This window comes from Arvicanthis niloticus, chromosome 10, assembly GCF_011762505.2.
Source record: "Arvicanthis niloticus isolate mArvNil1 chromosome 10, mArvNil1.pat.X, whole genome shotgun sequence".
NCBI classification, from domain to species: domain Eukaryota; kingdom Metazoa; phylum Chordata; class Mammalia; order Rodentia; family Muridae; genus Arvicanthis; species Arvicanthis niloticus.
The window spans coordinates 63,177,246-63,197,230 of NC_047667.1; the positions used below are offsets into that span (position 1 = coordinate 63,177,246).

The window sequence follows — 19,985 nt, forward strand, 5'->3', positions numbered from 1 at the left end:
GCAGAGTTGCTGAGTGACTGTCTCTCTGGCCCCCTCTCCTCCACCGAACCCCAAGGGGAAGACAAAAATCTGTCCTCGTGATTTACTGCAGCACCTGGCACATCCCCGGGGCTCGGGTTCTGTGCCAAGATGCCCATGGAGTTAAATAACGCCACGCCCGATATAACTGAGAGCAGGGACAGGGAGAAAGTGGAGGCACCCTTGGGAGCACATGAGCTGTTTTTAGCTGCAGTCTACACCAGAGAGCACAAGGAGAAAGCAGAGGAGGGCCGTGGGGCTTGCTCTACAAAGTCCAGCAGACTCCTTTGCAGCCATGGCGGCCGCAGGGCACCGAGGAAGGCTTGTGATAGCTGAGCAAAGGTGGCACCAGCAGATGGAACTCAGACGCAAGTGCCACCCACTGAAGCTCCAGGAACTCATCAGGAAGCCTGCATTAAGACAGGTTTTCATGGTAGCATACGCCATTAACCCCAGCACTTGGGAGGCAGAGGCAGACAGAGCTCTGAGTTTGAGGCCAGCCTGCAGCCTGGTTGACAGAGTTCCAGGACAGCTGGAGATACAGAGAACCCGTGTGTTGAAAAAAAAAAAAAAAAAAACAACCCAGGGTCTGTATACTACTGGTTTCCTTGACTGAGAGGGGCTTGGTGTTCCCCAGGTATCAACTCCTAGGAGAAACTCTAGCATTTATGAAAAATAATCAATTATTATAATATAACATACTTATTCATATAACTAATCTAAAATTAATACTTGTGTATATAATACATCACACTGACTTCTATGATGGGTCTATCTTCCAAGGAAAAAGCACACTCAATAGAGCCTTGAGGAGGAAAGTTGAGGCCCCGAGGCAGGATGACTACCAGCTTGGGATTCTAAGAGACCCCCACTTCGACTCAGCTCTGCAGCAGCTATGGCAGTCCATGCAGCCTCTTAATCCCCATGCACCTGTCCTCTAGGCTGTAAATAACATGATCCTCCCATTACTTAGCAAGTCTGGAACTCTGAGTCTGTGATTTCACACCTTCTAACAGTGATAATCAGACCAAGGCCTGCAGTCTGTGCTGCACTGTGCCCTCCCCCAGCCTTGAGCAGGCCAGAAAGACCCTGTTTACCACAATAGACCTAATAATAGGACCTAGGTGGAATTACCCACCCTGCCTGCACTACAACCTCCTACAGTAACTTAGAAGAATAGACTGCCCGCTGAGCTTGCCTTGAGACATCTCCCACCCATTGGCTGAAACCGGCTGAAACCGGTTTGGTGGGGCTTTCCCTTTAAATAGAAGAGCTGAATATTAAACTTTGAGCCTTGATCAGGAAACTTTGTCTTGGCTTCATGCTTCTCTTGCCTCTCCTCCTTTTCTCATTTCCAGCCCCCTTTTCAGGTGAACCCACTTCGTCCATGGCCGCAGAAGGCTATACTGCATGGAGGCCTCCGACCTGGACAGTGGGCAGTCATTTATAGACTGGGTCTTACAGAGGGAATGCCAGCAGCCAGCCCACAAGAAGCATGTACAACAGTCCCTGGCCCATGTCCACTCTTAATTAGTGTTAGTAACTAAGCCAGCCTTGCACTGGCAGCAGAAGGGAGAGGGGACTGAGTGTCCAACCTTGAGTAGTTTCTGACCTTGTTAGAACAGGAAATGCAGAACTCAAGCATCAGGCTAGATTTGCCACAATGGTGGTTATTGTTGTAACTGACTTTGGTCCATCTAAAATTCCTTCTGAGAGGTGAGGTGAGAGGCACGGGTTATGGGAAGAACGACAGACATGTCTTCCAATGACACCTTTCATTTTTACTTAAAAGGATTAGGACCTGAAGAGATGGCCCAGAAGTTAAGTCACTGGCTGCTCTTCCAGAGGACTGAGGTTTAATTTCTAGCAACCACATGGTGGCTCACAACTGTCTGTAACTCCAGTTCCAGGATCTAATGCCCACTGCTGGTCTCCATGAACACCAAATTAAAATTTTTTGAAAAAAGGAGAAACAAAATCTGGTACAAATATCAGATCGTACTGAACGTTTTGTTTGTTTTAGGAAGTGGGATCTCATACAGCCCAGGTTGGTCTAGAACTCCCTAGAAAGCCAAGACTGGCCTTAAACTCCTGCTTTCCCTCCCAAGAGCTGAGGGGACAGGCGATTGACAAGCTTGACTTTCACAGTGCTGGAGATGGAGCCCCTGGAGCATGTGGTATCCTAGCAACTGAGCTACATCTCCATAGACTCCACACCCAGTCTTCATGGGAGCGCTCTCTTCTAGCAGAGGCATCTGCCGTAACTTAGTGCATAAAGAATTGTAAAAAAAAAATTACAGTGTGCAAAAATTCTAAAAAGGCAACTGTGTATGTTTTAGAAAACACTTTTCGGCTTTCTAAGATTTTTTTTCCCTAAAGCTACCTTTGTATTCCCTCAAAGCTACTACTACCACCTGACTGCAATTCTTACAAAGCACTCTTTAGATACGTTCACCTTCCTGAGAAATAATACACACTCTTAGAAAAGATTCAGAAACACTTGCACCCAAGTAGATGCCACAGGTCTTTTCCTTGAGGGATAAGCTGTCTGTCTGTCTACCTATAAATGTCTATCTATCTACTTCTAAATATCTATCTATCTATCTATCTATCTCTATCTATCTATCTATCTATCTATCTATCTATCTATCTATCTATCTAATCTCTAGACCACACATCTGAATTTTCAGTAATAAATATATTGCTGGTAAAATATACTTAAGTAACAGTCCATGGCAAAGTAAGATGTGGTGGGTTTTGTAATCATGGTTCTTTTCAAACTGTAAGTTAATTCTCCATAAATATAATAAGCACAGATACCTGATTCCAGTGCAGGAGCAAGGATGCTTCTGGATGGGATGTGGAGGAACTGTCTCCCTATGCACACACAGAGTGAAGGAACTGTCTCCCTGTGCACACACATAGTGGAGGAACTGTCCTCCTGTGCACACACACACTGAGTGGAGAAACTCTCCCTGTGCACACACAGAGTAGAGGAACTGTCCTCCTGTGCACACACACACTGAGTGGAGGAACTGTCCTCCTGTGCACGCACACACTGAGTGGAGGAACTGTGTCCCTGTGTACACACACACTGAGTGAAGAAATTGTCTCCCTGTGCACACACACACTGAGTGGAGGAACTGTGTCCCTGTGCACACACACTGAGTGGAGGAACTGTCCTCCTGTGCACACACACACACTGAGTGGAGGAACTGTGTCCCTGTGCACACACCTTGTCAGTGAGGAAAGAGAGTAGAGGTGCTAAGGGTATTGAGATTTCTGGTAGACAACAAAGAAAGGAAGGAAGGATGGAAGCAAGGAAGGAAGGAGAGGGGGACAGGCAGGTATGGAGGAAGAAAGGAAGAAATTTGAGGTTTAACCCAGTATGCCACCTTTAGAAATAAGAAGCTCCAGAAGTCAGTATCACAGATGCCACCTACTTGGTCATGTGACACTCATTCAGTAAAAGACAGAAACTCATAGCTGCAGAGGGTGTCCCAAGCACCTTGTCCTCAGACTGAGGGACCAGGAGGCACCGTTAGGGTTATCACAGCCTAGCGCCTCCAAACAGTACAGTCTCAGGGCTCTTTCCCCACAGGGCTCCTTAGTGCCAGCTCAGCAGACACCGCCACCCTCCAGCTGTCCTGCAGGGGCTGACTGTCTCTCAGAGCACTTGCTGGTGAGCAATCGGCAAGCATTCCTAGCATAGGCTTTAACTAATGTGAGCCTGCCCCAAATGAGCTTCCAAACTCTGCAAACCAGGACCAGAGCCGCCAGGAACCATGCAGACCTCAAAATCCCAACACAGATCAGGATGGCTCACTAGAATATGGCTACCTCCTGGGCTCTGTGGAAATGTATTTTAGTCAGCGTGCCCAGAGGACAGAGGTCACAGCGGCACGTCACACATTTTGAGGTTCTCTGTTGAAATCTTCTCAGGGTCGCAGAAGGATGACTAACGTTACACTAAGCACCACTCATCCACAGCAGAGCCCTGTGGGGCTCCACGCCAGCTATCCTCCTCAGCTAGAAAGACAAGCCTCTTTATCCTTCACACAGAACTAAGCTTCTATCCAGTCTGAATTACAGAAAATCTGCTTTGTGTGCAGTCTAATATTATTAAGACTCCTGTGTGGCCGCTCAGGGCATCCACATCTACACAGGTCTCCCTTTCCTGCTTTTTACTACGGGAATGGCTGTCCTCACTTAAACTTGAAGAAAGTGTCACCCAGAGATGTCCCGTAACCTGCCAGGCCGGAGCCTGTAAGAGGGAACTTGGAACCTGGCACTTGGCCATGTCTGATTTCTTGCTCTTTCATCTGGGTTGTGTATATCACTACCTTCCCTTGCTTCTAAAACAACCAGGAGGGAATGAGTTAACTTTTCTACAAGTATCTCACTCACATGCAGAGACAGTCACTTGAATATCTCACAGCGAGCTAAGCACAGAACACCCACCCACAACAGGTCAGAGCATCTAGAGACAATAATGGGCCCTAAAAACTGGACCAAAGCTCACACCTCTGGCCACTGTCGCTCACACTGGCCACCTCAGGAAGATATAGGTGTGCGGCCTCCTGACCCAAGGCAGTGTCAGTTTCCTATGCCAGCATGTCAGTGTTGGCTCTACCCTGGCAAAGGCTGTTGTCTCTGGCACTCTAGTGTCAGCTGGGACACAGAACTCAGTAGTAACTTCTCCCACTGCTAAGTGTTCTGGGTCTAAAGGCCTGAGGGGGTGACACGAGGTGGTGAACAGTCACCAGAAGTGGAGCGGCAGAGTTGCTTCTGGACGGGGAGGTGCAGATCCTGTCACCTCCAGTCCCCTCCCAGCCCCCCAAAAGCATCAGCATCTGGTAAGGTGGGTAAGAGAGTCCTGAAGAAAGGGAAGCTGTAAGGCTGGGGGGATGTGCAGGTCAAATAAGAGGAGGCACAAATTCCTACTGCAGGGCTGGAGAGACGGCTTAAAGCTCTCACCTCCCAAATGTGAGGATAGGAGTTCAGATCCCCAAACCCTGTGTTAAAAACTGGATGGCACTGGAGAGGCAGAGACAGACAGGTTGGATGGACCAGCTGAATCCAGTTCAATAAATAAAACAGAGCACAGTCAGGAAAGACACCTTTGGCCTCTACATACATGCAACCATGTGTGCACCTACACGCACGAGAGCAAACATACACATGCATATGTACCACACATGAATATAAATTTTTTTTTTTTTAAAGAAGCGCTTCCTAGTAAATCCTGCACTTTGGTGACTAGACAGGTTGTGAAGTGAGACCACGCCCCAGCCCTGACCCTGCAATGCTTTTCTACGAAGAACATTTTTGTGCACTGGATGCTTGCTGCAAAAGTTTGGGGACACCCTTCTTAGTCCCTCAGAAGGACGTCCTGAGAGGTCTCACAGTGGCCTCATTTCTCTCTCCAGTTACACACTGCAGGATCCAACCCGAGACTCAGCCACTACTCCTTAGATCCCGGGTCCCCGACTCTAGCTGCTCACAGGCACAGGCTTTGCTCAAGCTCACAGGTACCACCCACTGGTGTTGAGGGCTCCTCCAAGCCCAGCTACCATCAGGCTGAGTTCTAACAGCCCTAGTGGGGGGTGCCCTGCTGCTGTGGGAATCTAAAATCCGAGACCCAGACAGCGCTCTGCTTCCCACTTCTCTGCCATATCCCAAACTTGGCCAATGGTGTCCCTGACACAAACTCTAACCCTTGGCATGATCCCTGGCCACACCTAACACAATCTTCTTGTGTCTTTCCCTCCTCTTCTGCATCAAACCAGCCCTGCATGTAGCCGCAAGCTGTAAGTGCCTGTCCCCGGGGCTGGTCACTTCTGGGAGGTTCATTCCCACCTAGAGTGCTCCGGATGGAGTGGGAAGCTGTGGAGCAAGAAGCCAGTGACAAAGACAACACGTGTCCCAACCTCCAGAGAAGAACAGGCCTTCCTGCCAGCTGGCAGGAACCTACCTGACATTCCACGTCGCAGTAGAACGCCTGCTTGCATCGCCCACATTTTGACAATCCTTCTTTCCTTAAAGACAGAAAAAGATGTCTTTCTTAGTGGTAAGAGGCAGAGACTAGGAATAACATGCTGGGTTAGACGGTAACAGACACCACCTGGTCACAGCCAGGGTCCCCTTACCTGACTCCTCCAAGTGCACTTTTCCCAAGAAGGACCAGGAAGAATCCATCAAAGAGAACACACTTTAACGCTTACCAAAGCAGTCAAAGAGACCAAAGTTACACACTGGCTCAGTGACCACATGACCCCAGCATCATTTGTACTATTATATCCAGGGGTAACTGGGCCTGACCCCCAGCATCACCTGGACTATTATATCCAGCGGTCTGGGAAAAGTCAGATTCTCTTATGTCTTGGTTTTCTGATTGGTAAGAAGCCACAGAAACCAATGAACGTGTTGTTACAACCCATGAAGAAGTGTCGGAACAAGGATGTAGGGCTGGTAGCACCAGGTGAGAACAACACTTAGCTCAGAGTGCAGGGAATACAGGAGAGGGATTCAAAGATGATCTCAAAGCTACAGGTAAAAAGTAATGCGCCCAGCAAGCTGTGGCCCGTCCTTGAATGTGGAGCCGTGGCATCCGGCTGGCTGCTATACACTCACTTTGAACAGGTTACATTGACTGCCCTGCTGTCCTGTCACCATGTGGCCTGCTCACTGCTATCATGTTCCTGCTTCTCACTAAGGACAAGGAGGTGCTGCCTCCTGATTTCTAGGAGCTACTGTGTGTGTGGGTATGTGTGAGTGCTTGTGTGTGTCTCCGTCCGTCCATCCATGCTGCAGTCTGTCATCTCTGCTGCAGTCTGTCATCCCTGTTGCTGGAGGGGGAACGGAGTCCATGCTGCAGTCTGTCATCCCTGTTGCTGGAGGGGGGGAGGAGTCCATGCTGCAGTCTGTCATCTCTGCTGCAGTCTGTCATCACTGCTGCTGGGGGGGTGGGGGTGGGGTAATTCCATGCAGAGTCCATGCTGCAGTCTGTCATCCCTGTTGCTGGAGGGGGGGAGGAGTCCATGCTGCAGTCTGTCATCTCTGCTGCAGTCTGTCATCACTGCTGCTGGGGGGGTGGGGGTGGGGTAATTCCATGCAGAGTCCATGCTGCAGTCTGTCATACCTGCTGGGGGGGGGAGGCAGAGTCCATGCTGCAGTCTGTCATCCCTGCTTGGGGGGGGGGGGCAGAGTCCATGCTGCAGTCTGTCATCCCTGTTGCTGGAGGGAGGGCGGAGTCCATGCTGCAGTCTATCATCCCTGCTGGGGGGGGGGGCAGAGTCCATGCTGCAGTCTATCATCCCTGCTGGGGGGGGGGCAGAGTCCATGCTGCAGTCTGTCATCACTGCTGCTGGAGGGGGGAGCAGAGTCCATGCTGCAGTCTGTCATCCCTGTTGCTGGGAGGCGTGGGGGGAGGTCCATGCTGCAGTCTGTCATCCCTGTTGCTGGGAGGCGTGGGGGGAGGTCCATGCTGCAGTCTGTCATCCCTGTTGCTGGGAGGCGTGGGGGGAGGTCCATGCTGCAGTCTGTCATCCCTGCTGCTGGGGGTGGGGGGAGGTCCATGCTGCAGTCTGTCATCCCTGCTGCTGGAGGGGCGGTGGAGTCCATGCTGCAGTGTCTGTCATTCCTGCTGGGCAGGCGTGTATGTGTCCTTGCTGCCCTGTATGTCATTTCTCCTCTAACCACCTTTGCAGCCCCAATGTCTGGCACCAACAGGGGGCTGACACGTCCTCATGGAGACTGTGCATATTAATGCTTCAACATCCCCCCTTCTTTTCACCGGTTCAAGGCAGGCACCATGTTCCTCTCTGATGGAGAAAGTGATCCAGGATGGCCACCCTGAGAACTGAGCTGACTACTACAGCGTGACAGGAAGTACCCGAGACTCCGGGGACCAACTGGAACACGCATGAGAGGAAAACATACATAAATACACCAAGCTTACATGCTTCAGGGGTTCAGAAAGGAACCCATTAACTGGGTGGAGTGAATCCTCAGGCCTGAATCACCGGAGGGCCCCTCTGACAGAGAAGAGCAACAGGCTTAGAAGCTGGCTGCTTGCCTTTTACACCAAGGCAGAGGAGGTCAGAGGGCACTCAGATATGACTGTGAAGTGACATGTCAGCGCCTGGCAAGTGGTGTGACCTGGGAGTCATGCCAAGGGGCAGAGCAGAGGCAGTAAGGCTACAGAAGGAGCACTCACAATTCCTCCCAGAAGTGGGTTGTAACTGCGAGAAGCCCCCCATAAGCAAGCCAATTCAAAAGCCATCTTTATAATTTTTGTCTTCTAGGAAAAAAGATCTGAGACCTCCTTTACAGCTTGATGAGAATTAGTAACTTTTCTCACTAATCTACTCTCTTACTCACCTACCCCTGTCCCTATCTGTTCAGTGGAGGGACACTGGCCTGCTCCTCAGGGGCCCAAAGCAAAAGGACCGTGAGATCATGTCCTCCAGCAATGTACTATGAGCATGCACACCTCCTGCTTCCTGCTCTGAAGCTAGCAATCAAGCCAGAGAGCTGGCTGCCTCCAGAGCAGGAACTGGGGAAGCTAGCCAGCTAGACGGCTGCTATTAAGGAAGACACTGAACATGGGTCTCAGCAGTCTGGGATGGGAAGGGATGGGAAGAGCCGGGCGTAGACAGCAAATGGCGCTCAGTTGTTTCCACACAAGGAGACACACAAACTCTTCAAAAGTCTGTCATGAAGGTGGTCAGAAAGTACCGGCTATGCAAACGTGACCACCTGAGTTCAGGTCCCCAGAACCCACAGAAAAAACAGGTAGGTGGGACGTGGCTGTAACCCAACTCTGACAGGGGCTTGGGAGTAAGACAGGTGGATTCTGGGAGATCACTTGCCATCCAGCCAATATGGCAAGAGATCTGTTTCAAAAGGAAAAAAGAAAGAGGGAGTGTGATAGGAGACGTCCGACTTCTTCTGGCTTCCATGTGTAAATGCATAATTTTTTTGGTTGCTGTGATAAAACACTGACCAAAAGAAACTTGTGAGAGAAGAGGGTCTATTTGGCTTACAGTCTACCATAAAGGGAAGGAAGCCAGGGCAGATACTCAAGGCAGGGGAGCTGAAGCAGAGGCTATGGAGAACACTGTGTACCCGCTGGCTTCCCCATGCCTACTCAGTTACCTTTGTAATACAACCCAGGACCAGCTGCCCAGGGGTGGCACTGCCCAGGGGGCTGGGCCCTCCGTCAATGAAGGCAGTGTCCCCACAGACTTGCCTACAGTACAATCTGATGGGGGTGGCAGGTCCTATAGAGAGGTTTTCCTCAGGTGTGTCTAGGTTTCTGTCTGGTTGACAAAAACTAACTTTGACACACATGGAAGAAAAAGAGGGTCTCATGGCTGAGCATCAACCCAAAAGTGACTGAGCTAGAAACTGCACCGTGGTAGCAGGTACATGTGCTTGGGAGAAACAGACTAGAGGTGAGGCTCTGAGTGCCTGAGGATAACTGACAGGAGTTTTGGTGGGGTTCTCTTCTCCACACGAACAGGCAAACACTGGAAGAAGTCTGACCTGAAAAATAGACAGTGCTAAAATTGTCAAGTAAGTAACCTGTGGTGGTTTGAATAAAAAATGGCCCCCACAGGCCCATGGGGGGCAGGGGGGAGTCTTTATTAGGAGGTGTGACCTCATTGGAGTGGGTGTGGCTTTGTTGGAGGAAGTGTGTCACTGGGAGCAGGCTTTGAGGCTTCAGACACTGAAGCCAGGCAGGCCTAGTGGTTCACTGTCTCTTCCTAATGTCTGAGGATCAAGCTGTAGAACTCTCAGCTGCCTCCCCAGCACCACATCTGCCTGTGTGACACCATGCTTCCCGCCATGATGTCAACGGGCTAACCTTCTGAAACTGTGAGCCAGCCCCAGTGAATTTTCCTTTGTAAGAGTTGCTGTGGTCTTACTGTCTCTTCACGGAAATAGAACAGTGACTAAGATATAACCTGAATAAACTTCCAGGGGTACAGGGGGAAGCTGTGCCAAATGATAAACAAAAAGCCTGAGTTTCCTCAAAACCCCTCAATAAAGGCAGCCGGTATAGGAGCAGTCCCTTAATCACTTCTCATGGCCCTCAGCCCTGGCCCTGGCTGCAGGGCAAGTTCCAATGCCGTGGATGCCTGTGCAGGGGTCAAGATTTTTATAAACATACTTTTTTAGAGGAGGGGGACACAGACCACAGTGTACAGGTGGTGCTAAAAGACAACTCAGAGGGGCTGGTCCCCTCCTTCCACTCTGCAGATCCCAAGGATCAAACTAGAGTTGTCAGATTTAGCATCAAGTGTCTCTGCCTGCTGAACCACTCCCTTCTCCTTTTTAAAAAACAGGATCTTATATAGCCCAGAATGCCCTCCAACTTGCGATATAATTGAGGATGGCCTTGAACTTCTGATCCTCCTGCCTCTACCTCTCAAGTACTGGGGTTACAAGTTCACCCCCAGTTCATCCCATGCTGGAGACTGAGCCAGCAGCTTAATGCATTCCAGGCTAATTCTTCAACTCAGCCACACCCCCCACGTTCTCCAGAAGATTCTACCATGCTTCTAGAAGGCAGGACTGGCCTGTATTCACACAGCAGGATCGAGTGGCTTACAGTTTCAAATTCTGCTGACATAGCACAGCAGAAAGAACTCTAGAAGCTGGTGTGAGCTTCCAGAAGAGAAGCCGAGCCTTCTTTCCCAGCTCTGGGTCTCCAGTAACCCTCCCCTCCACCCAACTGTGATGCCTCATCTTCTTTGGGGTTTGGCAAGCTGTGAGGTCGGCACTGGAGAAAAACAGTTAATACTTTCTGAACTTTGTTTCCACCACAGCATGACATAAATGTATACTTGTGACCTCAAAGGTTCGTTGTAAAAATTAAACGTTTTTAACACCTTGCTTAGAACATGCTAAATATTCAGTAATTGCTGAGCCTTATGGTGGCCCTTTAAATTAGCCTGTTTTGTGCCTTTATAATATTTTTACAATAATATCAACTACAAAAATATCTTCAGTACACCCACTCAGACGCATAACTACAGAACTGATGCTTCTGAAGCCTTTGTTTTATGGGCAAATACATAACTTGTGATGACTAGAAAGGTTCTTTGTCCACAGAGAGGGAAAATGAAACATTGTAGAAGAACACAAGTATTTGATTAATAGTGGCAGGAACAGTGCATGAGAGGCAGACACTCTTGTCATTTTCTCTATGGGAGGAAACACAGCAGTTTTCCCTTGCTTCTAAAAGTCACAAGCAACGGAGATCAACAAGTTAGGCATGTAATTAAACGAGCCCACTAGTTAGGCCGTTGCAGCGGGTGCTATTGGTCCACATGAAAAGATCTGATTCTGTCCACTCTCTGCTTTCTGTTGCTGAAACGAGTGCTTACCGGGTTTGGCCATGAAAGGAATGGACGGTCGCTTACAGGGGGCTTGCAATAACTCGCTTACAGGGGGCTTGCAATAACAATTACTTTTAACTAACGGTGACAAGTCTGCTTCGCCTAACAGAGGCTGCCCGGCCAAATGAAAAGGAGAAAAGGCAAAAGCCCAGCAGTGAGGCCCAACTTCACCAGAGGCTGAGATTAGACAATCAGTGCAAAGTTAGCCTTGTCCTGGTGAGGTTTCTCACACCAGCAAGGCCTGTAGTCCTGTTGGCGAGGAACAAAGTTGGGCGAATCTGTGGCATGGTCTTATTATAACCCCGGTCAGGCGACCAGGACAGCACTAGGGCTGCGGGTTTTTGTGTGCCGGTGAAAGATGTCCCCTACATCACTTTAATAGTGAGGCACAGGGGAATCAGGACCCATGCGCAGCAGGGGCTTCTTCCCAGAGACGGCTGAACCTTCCCCTCAGCTCCAGCTTTGTTCTGAAGCTTGTTAAAAGTGTGGCCGGAGTCCTCTGCAGAGGCAGGGAATATTTAGGGCATAAGGCAGGAACTAATGCTGTAAGTTTCCCAAACTGCTAGAATGAAAGCCTGCTGTTCCAAGTGGAAGGCAGGCTGCCCACCCTCAGCAGTCTGAAGAATCCCTTAGACTTTCAAGGAACTCAACTCAGATCAAACCAGGACTCACTGCTCAGATGCTGAAAAGAATTTGAGGATTTTCCAGTTCGTGATGCAGAAATGGAGATTTTGTTAAAGACCTTAGGTCTAGGTTTAAGCATGAGAGATAGGAGAAAGGCGTTCGTTCAGCAGACAGTGAGCCACACCTGACAGGTGAGTGTAAGCAGCTCGAAGAACTCTGCGGAAGCCAGGATGTCCCTAAGTGTGGGTTCTTGAAGAAAGAGTGAGTAGTCAGCTGTCTTAGCCAACACAGCATGTTGGGGTCCTGAGTTACATCCTAGAAGGTTCTAAGACACAATTCCCCTCCTGATCATTTTAGAAGCAAGATAAATGGTAGAGCTCTGGGATGTCTTGGACGGAAGCATTAACCTGACCGCATGTGCCCTTTCCCAGGTGAACATAAATAATGTTTCTCCCGGGAGATCTAGAAAACTGCAGCTCTTCACTGGGAAGGGACAGGGGCCTCGTGTCATGGTTAATCAGGCTGGGAGGACCCACTCCTGCAAACTGTCCTCTGACACACACTCTCTTGTCTCTCAATTAAAAAAAAAAAAAACTTTACAAGGAGCTACACTGTTTTTTATACCCTTTGAGATGAAGGCTGTGTTGTGTAGAACATATTCTACTGGAATATGAGGTATCTTGGCTTCTTCTGTCTTTTCTAGGGATATATAACCCAGTTAAGTGCTTCAGAAATACAAATACTTTTATATAGGGTAAAAAGAGTCATAGTTTATTCTCTCTGAGAACATAGGGGCTATTAACTAAAGCCCCTGACCTCTGAGGTTTGAAGGACATTTGAGATTATCACTGTAGACATGCAAAGTGACATTTAAGACTATTCAAGCCCACCGGGCAGTGGTGGCGCACGCCTTTAATCCCAGCACTTGGGAGGCAGAGGCAGGTGGATTTCTGAGTTCGAGGCCAGCCTGGTCTACAGAGTGAGTTCCAGGACAGCCAGGGCTACACAGAGAAACCCTGTCTTGAAAAACAACAACAGAAAAACAAACGAACAAACAAAAAAACCCCAAAACAAAACAAACAAACAAACAAACAAAAAACAAACAAAAACCTGTTCAGGCTCACAGAATGCTACCACAGAGAGTCTATGAGTGGAGTAGGCTTGAGCCAGGGCCCATGTCTGTGAAGAGTCTCTGAAAAGGAAAGGTTCTTCAAATCCATGTGTATCGTGTGTGTGTGTGTGTGTGTGTGTGTGTGTGTGTGTGTGTGTGTGTGTGTGTGTGAGTGCATGTGCGTGTTTGTGTGTGTGTGTGTGAGAGAGACAGAGAGAGAGAGAAAGAGAGAGAGAGAGAATGAGAGTGTATACACTACCCAAAGAGGCCAGAAGAGAGCACAATATCCCTCTGAAGCTGAAGTTACAGTTGTGAGCTGCCCGACATGTGTGCTAGGATCTGAACTTGAGTCCTCTGGAAGAGCCACAAGTGCTCTTGACCCTTGAGCCCTCTCTCTAGCTCCAGATCATTCCATTTTTGCCAGATTTTAACAATTTCTGTCAAGTGCCAAGATTGGGGCTGGCCTGCAAGCCTTGGTGTGAAACACAGTTCTCCTGAGAGCATCTTTTCTGTCCTCTACAGCAAACCCTGTCCTCTGGATACCAATGCGCCCTGGGGAATGAGAACCTACATCTCTGTTATCATGGTAAGCCCTCAAGTTGGTCTCGACATACTATGAACTTGTCCAAATTAAGTACTTAGAAATTTTCAGATGCGTTCTCTCCTAGCACACTTTGACAGCTTCACAGGCAAGACTCACCAGGTTTTACACTAATAAATTGGTACACGGAGTTGTGCACTATTTTTAAATTTCTGATTGAAGATTTGAGGAGACCCAGCTGGATCCTCAGCACATGTGTGCCCTGAAAAGATGAGCTGTTTCTAGAACCTTCAAGACTTTTTTTTCCCTCATATTATTTTCCTGCTAAATTGCATATTCTGGTCCTTCCAAGCAGTCTTGGAGAGACAGGATTTCTTTCTGTTCTATTGTGTCCCGGTGAACGCCTTTGCAATTGAAAAGGGAACCTCAGAGGGTGGCAGGCAGGGAGTCAGCAGAAGTGACACAAAGTGAGGTGGATGCTTTGTGATGGCTCCGAGAGCTAATGAGGCCAAGGGCAGGGGTTCAACCCTGAAAAGACAGGGACTTCAGTCAATTCCCCGCCTGAGAACTGCACCCCTAAACTAGTGCAGATTTCCTCAGAATCCACAGATGTGAGGGCTGCAGACATGGGTGGGAAAGGCACCGGTGAGAGAGAAGCAGAGCTTCCCAAGGCAAGTCCCTGAGAGGGAACAGAGACCAGGGTATGGTAGCCTCCCATCAGCCCCAGAGAGGGCAGGCCTGGACACCAGACAGCCGGGCTCCTGGGGAAATTGAGGGCAGAGCTCAGCCAAGCACAAGCAGGGCGCCTGTTCTAGGCCTGGTTAGTTGCAAGGGAGGGTCAGGACACACACACCAGTTCAAAGAGGTGGCCAAAGCCAAAAGGGGCTGTCTCTGCAAGGTCGGTAATGGGCTTTTCAAAATTAGAGTGGCCTTGCGCAGGAGATGAAAGGCCGCCTGGAACGAACCCTGGATTACCTCCGAGGTGCAGGGGAGGCAGAAAGAAAGTTAGTCAAAAAAAGAGTTGACTATATCTCCTTTTCATAGTAACAGGGAAAAGAGTTGATTAGGCTTAGCCGAGAGAGGGAGTCTACAGCACTGAAACACACTAGATGCTTTCTTGGGCATTTCCCCCTGCTTTGAATTCTAAACCAGACTCAATTCTCATCAATCCTGAGTTTTTCTGAAGGTCACACTCAAGGCTGCAGACTCGCCTGGCCCTTTACGGAGGAACTGGAAGCTTTAAAGAAACAAAATAAAAAACAAACAAACAAACAAAAAACATTTTTAAAGAACCATCAACAGGAAGTGGGCAACCTACTTGTTTTACAAGAATGCTACCCAGAAGCCTCACGGTAAAAGGACTTGAGAAATCCCATCTACACAGCGAGGTCCTAAAAACTAAAGAAAAATAGAGGTTACTCACAAATGCGGTCCTGTTAGACTACATGAAGTGAGGTGCATGGGCGGACATGGAGGGGCCATCACAGTAATCGATGGCTCACACAGAAGAATGCATGCAGCTCTTAATCAGATCCCAAAGCATGAGCCAACTGTAAACCCTTTAGAAGTAACGACTTAGTCCAGTGGCCAGACCTGTAATCCCCACTACGAAGGAGGACTGAACTGGAATTCTGAGGGCTACAGAGTGAGTTTAGGGCCAGACCGGGCAATTTAGTACTAATGTTTTAGTTTTGGTTTTCTGTTGTTTTTAACTGAGGCGGGACATCAGAGCACTGGTCTTTAGCCAGCAGAGGCAGGCAATCTCTGTGAGTCCAGGGGAGCTAAAGTATACACAGAGCTTTGTCTCAAATAAAATCAAACAGCAAATTAGGAAAAGGACCAGGGACATAAACTGGTGAGGTACTTGCCTGGTATCCAGGATTAGCCTCCAACTGAGGGAGGGACATTCAGATGCTACCTACCAAGGGAAGGGTGTAGGAAGAGCATAGGCAGATGTGACTTGAGGGCCTGTGTGAGCACACACACACACACAAATACACATACACACATACAAATACACACATACATACTCACACAACACACACACACACACACACACACACACACACACCACCATCTGAAGAATATGGCTTTGACTTTAGCAGCCATCCCTAAAAGGATCATGGCCTAGGGAAGAAATAGGAGTCCCGATGGCCTTATTAGGTGGTGTGAACACTCTATTTTCTCTCATTCTCACTAAATATTTCTCTAATCTCATGCTAAAAGAATAAGGTATCTGAGCACCCTGGTGTGGGAAGGTACTTTCTGAAGGAGCCCTGCCTTTGTGTGTGTAATGTTGACTGATGCTGGGTTTCAGGAAAGAGTGAAAACTTGTCCCATTATTGTTCTGGAAGATTTGGGAGGATGGCAGGTTTTAGCTTTGTGTTGGTGAGTAGTGTTCTGCACACTCATCCAAGGATCCCCTCCCTCTACCTCACAAAACCCACTGCCCACAGCCAGCCATTGTGGAAGAGACACAGCCAGAAGTGATTCTCTTAGAGTAACAGCCTTGCTGTCTCTCAAAGAGTGGAAGTGCTAACCCAAGAGTTCCTTACCTGATAAACAATGGACCACTCCCCTCCCCCACACTAGGACTCTGTATGTGCCACCCCTGAGCATCTTGGTGGAGCCAGGTTTGTTTTGGTTTTTTTGCTACCTTGAGCTTGCTCTGTAACTCTTGATCTTTCTGCACCAGCCTCCCAAGCAGACAGAGTCCCAGGCCTGCACCACAAACGCTCACCTTATTCTTACGGGTCACATTTAGAGGGCATCTCTTCCCTGAGCGTCTTCATCGTTAAGTATTTAATAAACAGGGACTTAACAGACGAGGGGAAATCCTTATCAGTGCCTATGCTCAATCTCCCATCTAGAAACCATGACAACTTTAGAACACTTGAAGCTGTATTTCCTCATGTTCTTATAGAATATTCTAGAACAGCTGGAGTCAGAGCAGCATCGAGTACTACCTCTTCTTCTAATGCAGGGGTTTGAGGTCCTTTATATAAATAACTACATCTACTAATGCCTACTTCATGTCAGGCAATGAGAGAAGCAAGATGGACCAGCTAGGGAATTCACCTGGAGACAGGAGGGCAAAAGTCTGACTACTCATGACAGGGTTTCTCCTCCTCCTCTCCGTTCTTAAAGCCTGTGTGAGCCAGATGGGAGCACAGGGGGCTCTGTTGCAAAAGCCAAGAGGGCCTCTGGGCTCTCTCTCACACCCAGAACAGACAACATCCTCCTTTCATGGTGCCCCAGGAGCAAGAGAATAAAGATCAAGAGGGAGACCTTGAACACCAGAGGCTGAAGAAATATTCTAGTATATTCTAGTCAATACCTGGTTACAGCTGAGCCTTTGTTTCTGAACCCAGTAAAATCGAGTCAGAATGTCATTTTCAGTTTGAAATACATATTTAAAGAAGGTATAAACACTGTGTGTAGGTGTGTGTCTTTTTAAAAGCCTGGCAGAAAGTTATCTAGTGAACAAAACATGTGCACAGATAAGCAGGTGGACGTGCATGTATGCATATGTATGTGTGTGTATACATATACATATGAGAGCTCTCGCCTGGAAGTTACTTAACATTTTTAGGAGTTACCTTCTAGCAGCTGAGACAAGATCTGCATCTTCCCAAATGTCACCCACCAAGCTGAGAAAATGTGATACTAATTTAAAACTGCCAGAATAAAAAAAAAAAAAAAAAAAAAAAAATTCCTGGCACTAAGAATCTTATTTTGTAGAGAGCTTAAAAAAAAAAAATCTATCATTATCTCTCAGTTAATATAATATACTCACTCCTGAAGAAATTATGTTTTTCTTTCTAAGTGAGTTAAACTATGAAACAGTAGATGTGGCATGAGACCTCAGGAAGCTCGTCCATCTTATCACTATACTTCCAGCACATGAAAGGACAGCATAGCTTTTATTTGGGGGTATAACACATGAATCTACATGAACCCCACTTGTAGAATTCTCCTGAGACCCCCTCAGAGCTGTGCATCATCCCTTTAATAAATATGAACAGATTAGGCCTCAGTCATACACAAACAGGACACCTAGTAACACAGCCTTAGAACCATCTCAGAAAAAAAAATAAGATTTAACAGAAACCATGGGATAAGGTACAAAGCTTTCTCTAGGTGCATGGATCTTGTGAGTTTTATTTCTTGTACAACATTTTAGTTGATTTCCAAGGACTCTGACTGTTACATAAGCCCAACAGAAGAGGTTGGAGACACTGGAATTACTGCCTGGGGCGGCCCTGGAGAGGGAACTGAGGCAAAATTAGTGACATTAACAAATGTCAATGGGGGGGGGGGGCAAACTTTGTCACAAATGGCAAGATTCCTGAGGCTGGATGATTTATAAGGTTACTTCTGGAGGCTTGTGTGTCTGTGTACAATCAGGTCACTCCCAAGAGGAGAGGAGCACGTCTCAGCTGTCAACGCAGATATTTAATTTCGGGAGGAGAGAACTGGCCAAGAGTCCCTACTATGCACTCAGCAAGGCCCACACCTCTCACTGCACAGCGTGGCCCGCGGCAGGCAAGCACCAGGACCCCTGACGGAGGCCCCTTCTGTGCTGGGTGATCCGCTTTGCTCCTTTACTGCAGACACCCACACTGCTGCAGACTCCCAGCCTCAGTGAGGCTCAGAAGATCAAGGGAGCAGCCGCAGCAGCCTTTTTAACTTTGGGAAAACCCAATGCTCACTTCACTCAAACGTCGCAAAGTGGTGCCATGACCCTTTAGCTCTTGGCTCACCAATTCAAAGAGGCACATCACATACAGCCCTTCCGCTGCCCACGGCATGGTTCTGCGTCTAGTTCCTTTCCAGGTCCCCCCAAGCGGAAGACAGTTCTGGCAGGGAGTCCGGCCAGAGATTACTCTAATATGCAGCCTTTTCCATCCTTTTATTGTCTTATTGTAGAATGAGGCCCACGAGTCTGGGAGGCTTGAGAGGAGCTTCGTTGAGTGCTGGACTCGGACCAGCCCTCAAGAGATACCTGCAGAACCCCAGGTTAGCTTAATCTAGCCCACCATCTTCACTTCAAAGATGAAGACACCGACCTTCAAAGCAAGTAAGGCAGGGTTCCTACCTCAGTCATCCACAGAGGGTCTGGGACCGTCCAAAGCCAGACCCCCTACCTCAGCAAGCTTAGGGAGCAGGGAAGTGGGTGGGTGGGAAGTGTCAGTCCTGACAGGCCAGGCTTCAGCTCCTAATTAGTGCCGTGTGTATACACAGCTACCCATCCTCTCTGGGCTTTAGTTTCCTAACAGTAAAATGATCTCTTCGCCTCGGCCTTTAAGATAAAGCGTATCTGTTAACTGAAGAGACAGGGTGGGATGGGGGAACCCCAACGTACCTTTCTGCTCCACAACTACCTTAAGGCTTTGCATATGGGCGTGGATACAGCGTCTACACACTCAGGACATGTATGATGTACTACAATAAAATATTCTCCCAACAAACTGTGTCCCCCCTCACCCCTATCCACGGAGCCCAGTCTCATAAGCGTGTCCCATACCTTCCCTCCTCAAGAATGACCCGAAGGGTCCCTGGATGATCCCGGTCGTCACTCTTGGGGGGTGGGGTGGGGGGACCCGCCCATCTCAGGACAGCCCGGGAGGCCTCGGGACCACAGGGAGCCTAAGCTGGTGCGGACACGCGTGGGGCGGCGCAGGTCGGGCTGCGGGGCAGGTCGTGGCTGAGCGGACGCGGCGCACGTGGCCCCGCGTGGCCCCTCCCTCCCGCACGGTCCCCCGCGTACCTGGCGAAGCAGCACTCGCAGTGGTGGCCCCGCTCGCCCACGGTGAGCACGCAGGCGTAGGCCGGGCAGGAGAAGAGGAGGTCGCCCACGTGGAAGGGCCGCAGCGCCCGGAGCCCCCGGCCCTTGCCCGCGCTGCAGAAGCGCTCCAGGCCGCCGCGGCCCTCGGCGCGCATGCTGGCGGCGCTGCGGCTGCGCGCTGCGGGGCACGCGCGTCACGGGAGGGCGGGAGAGAGGGAGGGAGGGCAGGTCTGTCTGCCGCGGCCGCCGGCCTTCAAGGAACTCGGCGCTCCGCTCGGGGCGGGTGCTGTGCCCTGGCCGCGCCCCGGAGCGCGGGGCGGGAGGGCGGTACGAGAGTGCGCAGGGCGCGCGCGCGCGCGCGGGAGTCCGCCCGCACCCGCCAGGCTGCGCTGCCCGGTGGGAAAGGCGGGAGTCCCAAGCCGCCCAGGCCACCACCCGCTGTGCCCGCGTCCCCACAGAGATTCCGGCTGGTGGAGCAGCGAGTGAATGAATGTG

At 49.4% G+C, this 19,985-nt stretch overlaps 1 protein-coding gene across 1 annotated transcript in view; it reads right to left on the reverse strand.

Annotated features, from left to right (window-relative positions):
• Positions 1 to 19,723, reverse strand: part of Smyd2 (SET and MYND domain containing 2) — a 41,285-nt gene extending 21,562 nt beyond the window's left edge. The window contains exons 1-2 of the mRNA XM_034513217.2: positions 19,473 to 19,723; positions 5,993 to 6,056 (exon numbers count right to left, since the gene is read on the reverse strand). Coding sequence (XP_034369108.1) covers positions 5,993 to 6,056; positions 19,473 to 19,645 — 237 coding nt within the window. The 5' untranslated portion in view covers positions 19,646 to 19,723. The remainder of the gene's footprint in view (positions 1 to 5,992; positions 6,057 to 19,472) is intronic.
• Positions 19,724 to 19,985: the final 262 nt, after the last annotated feature.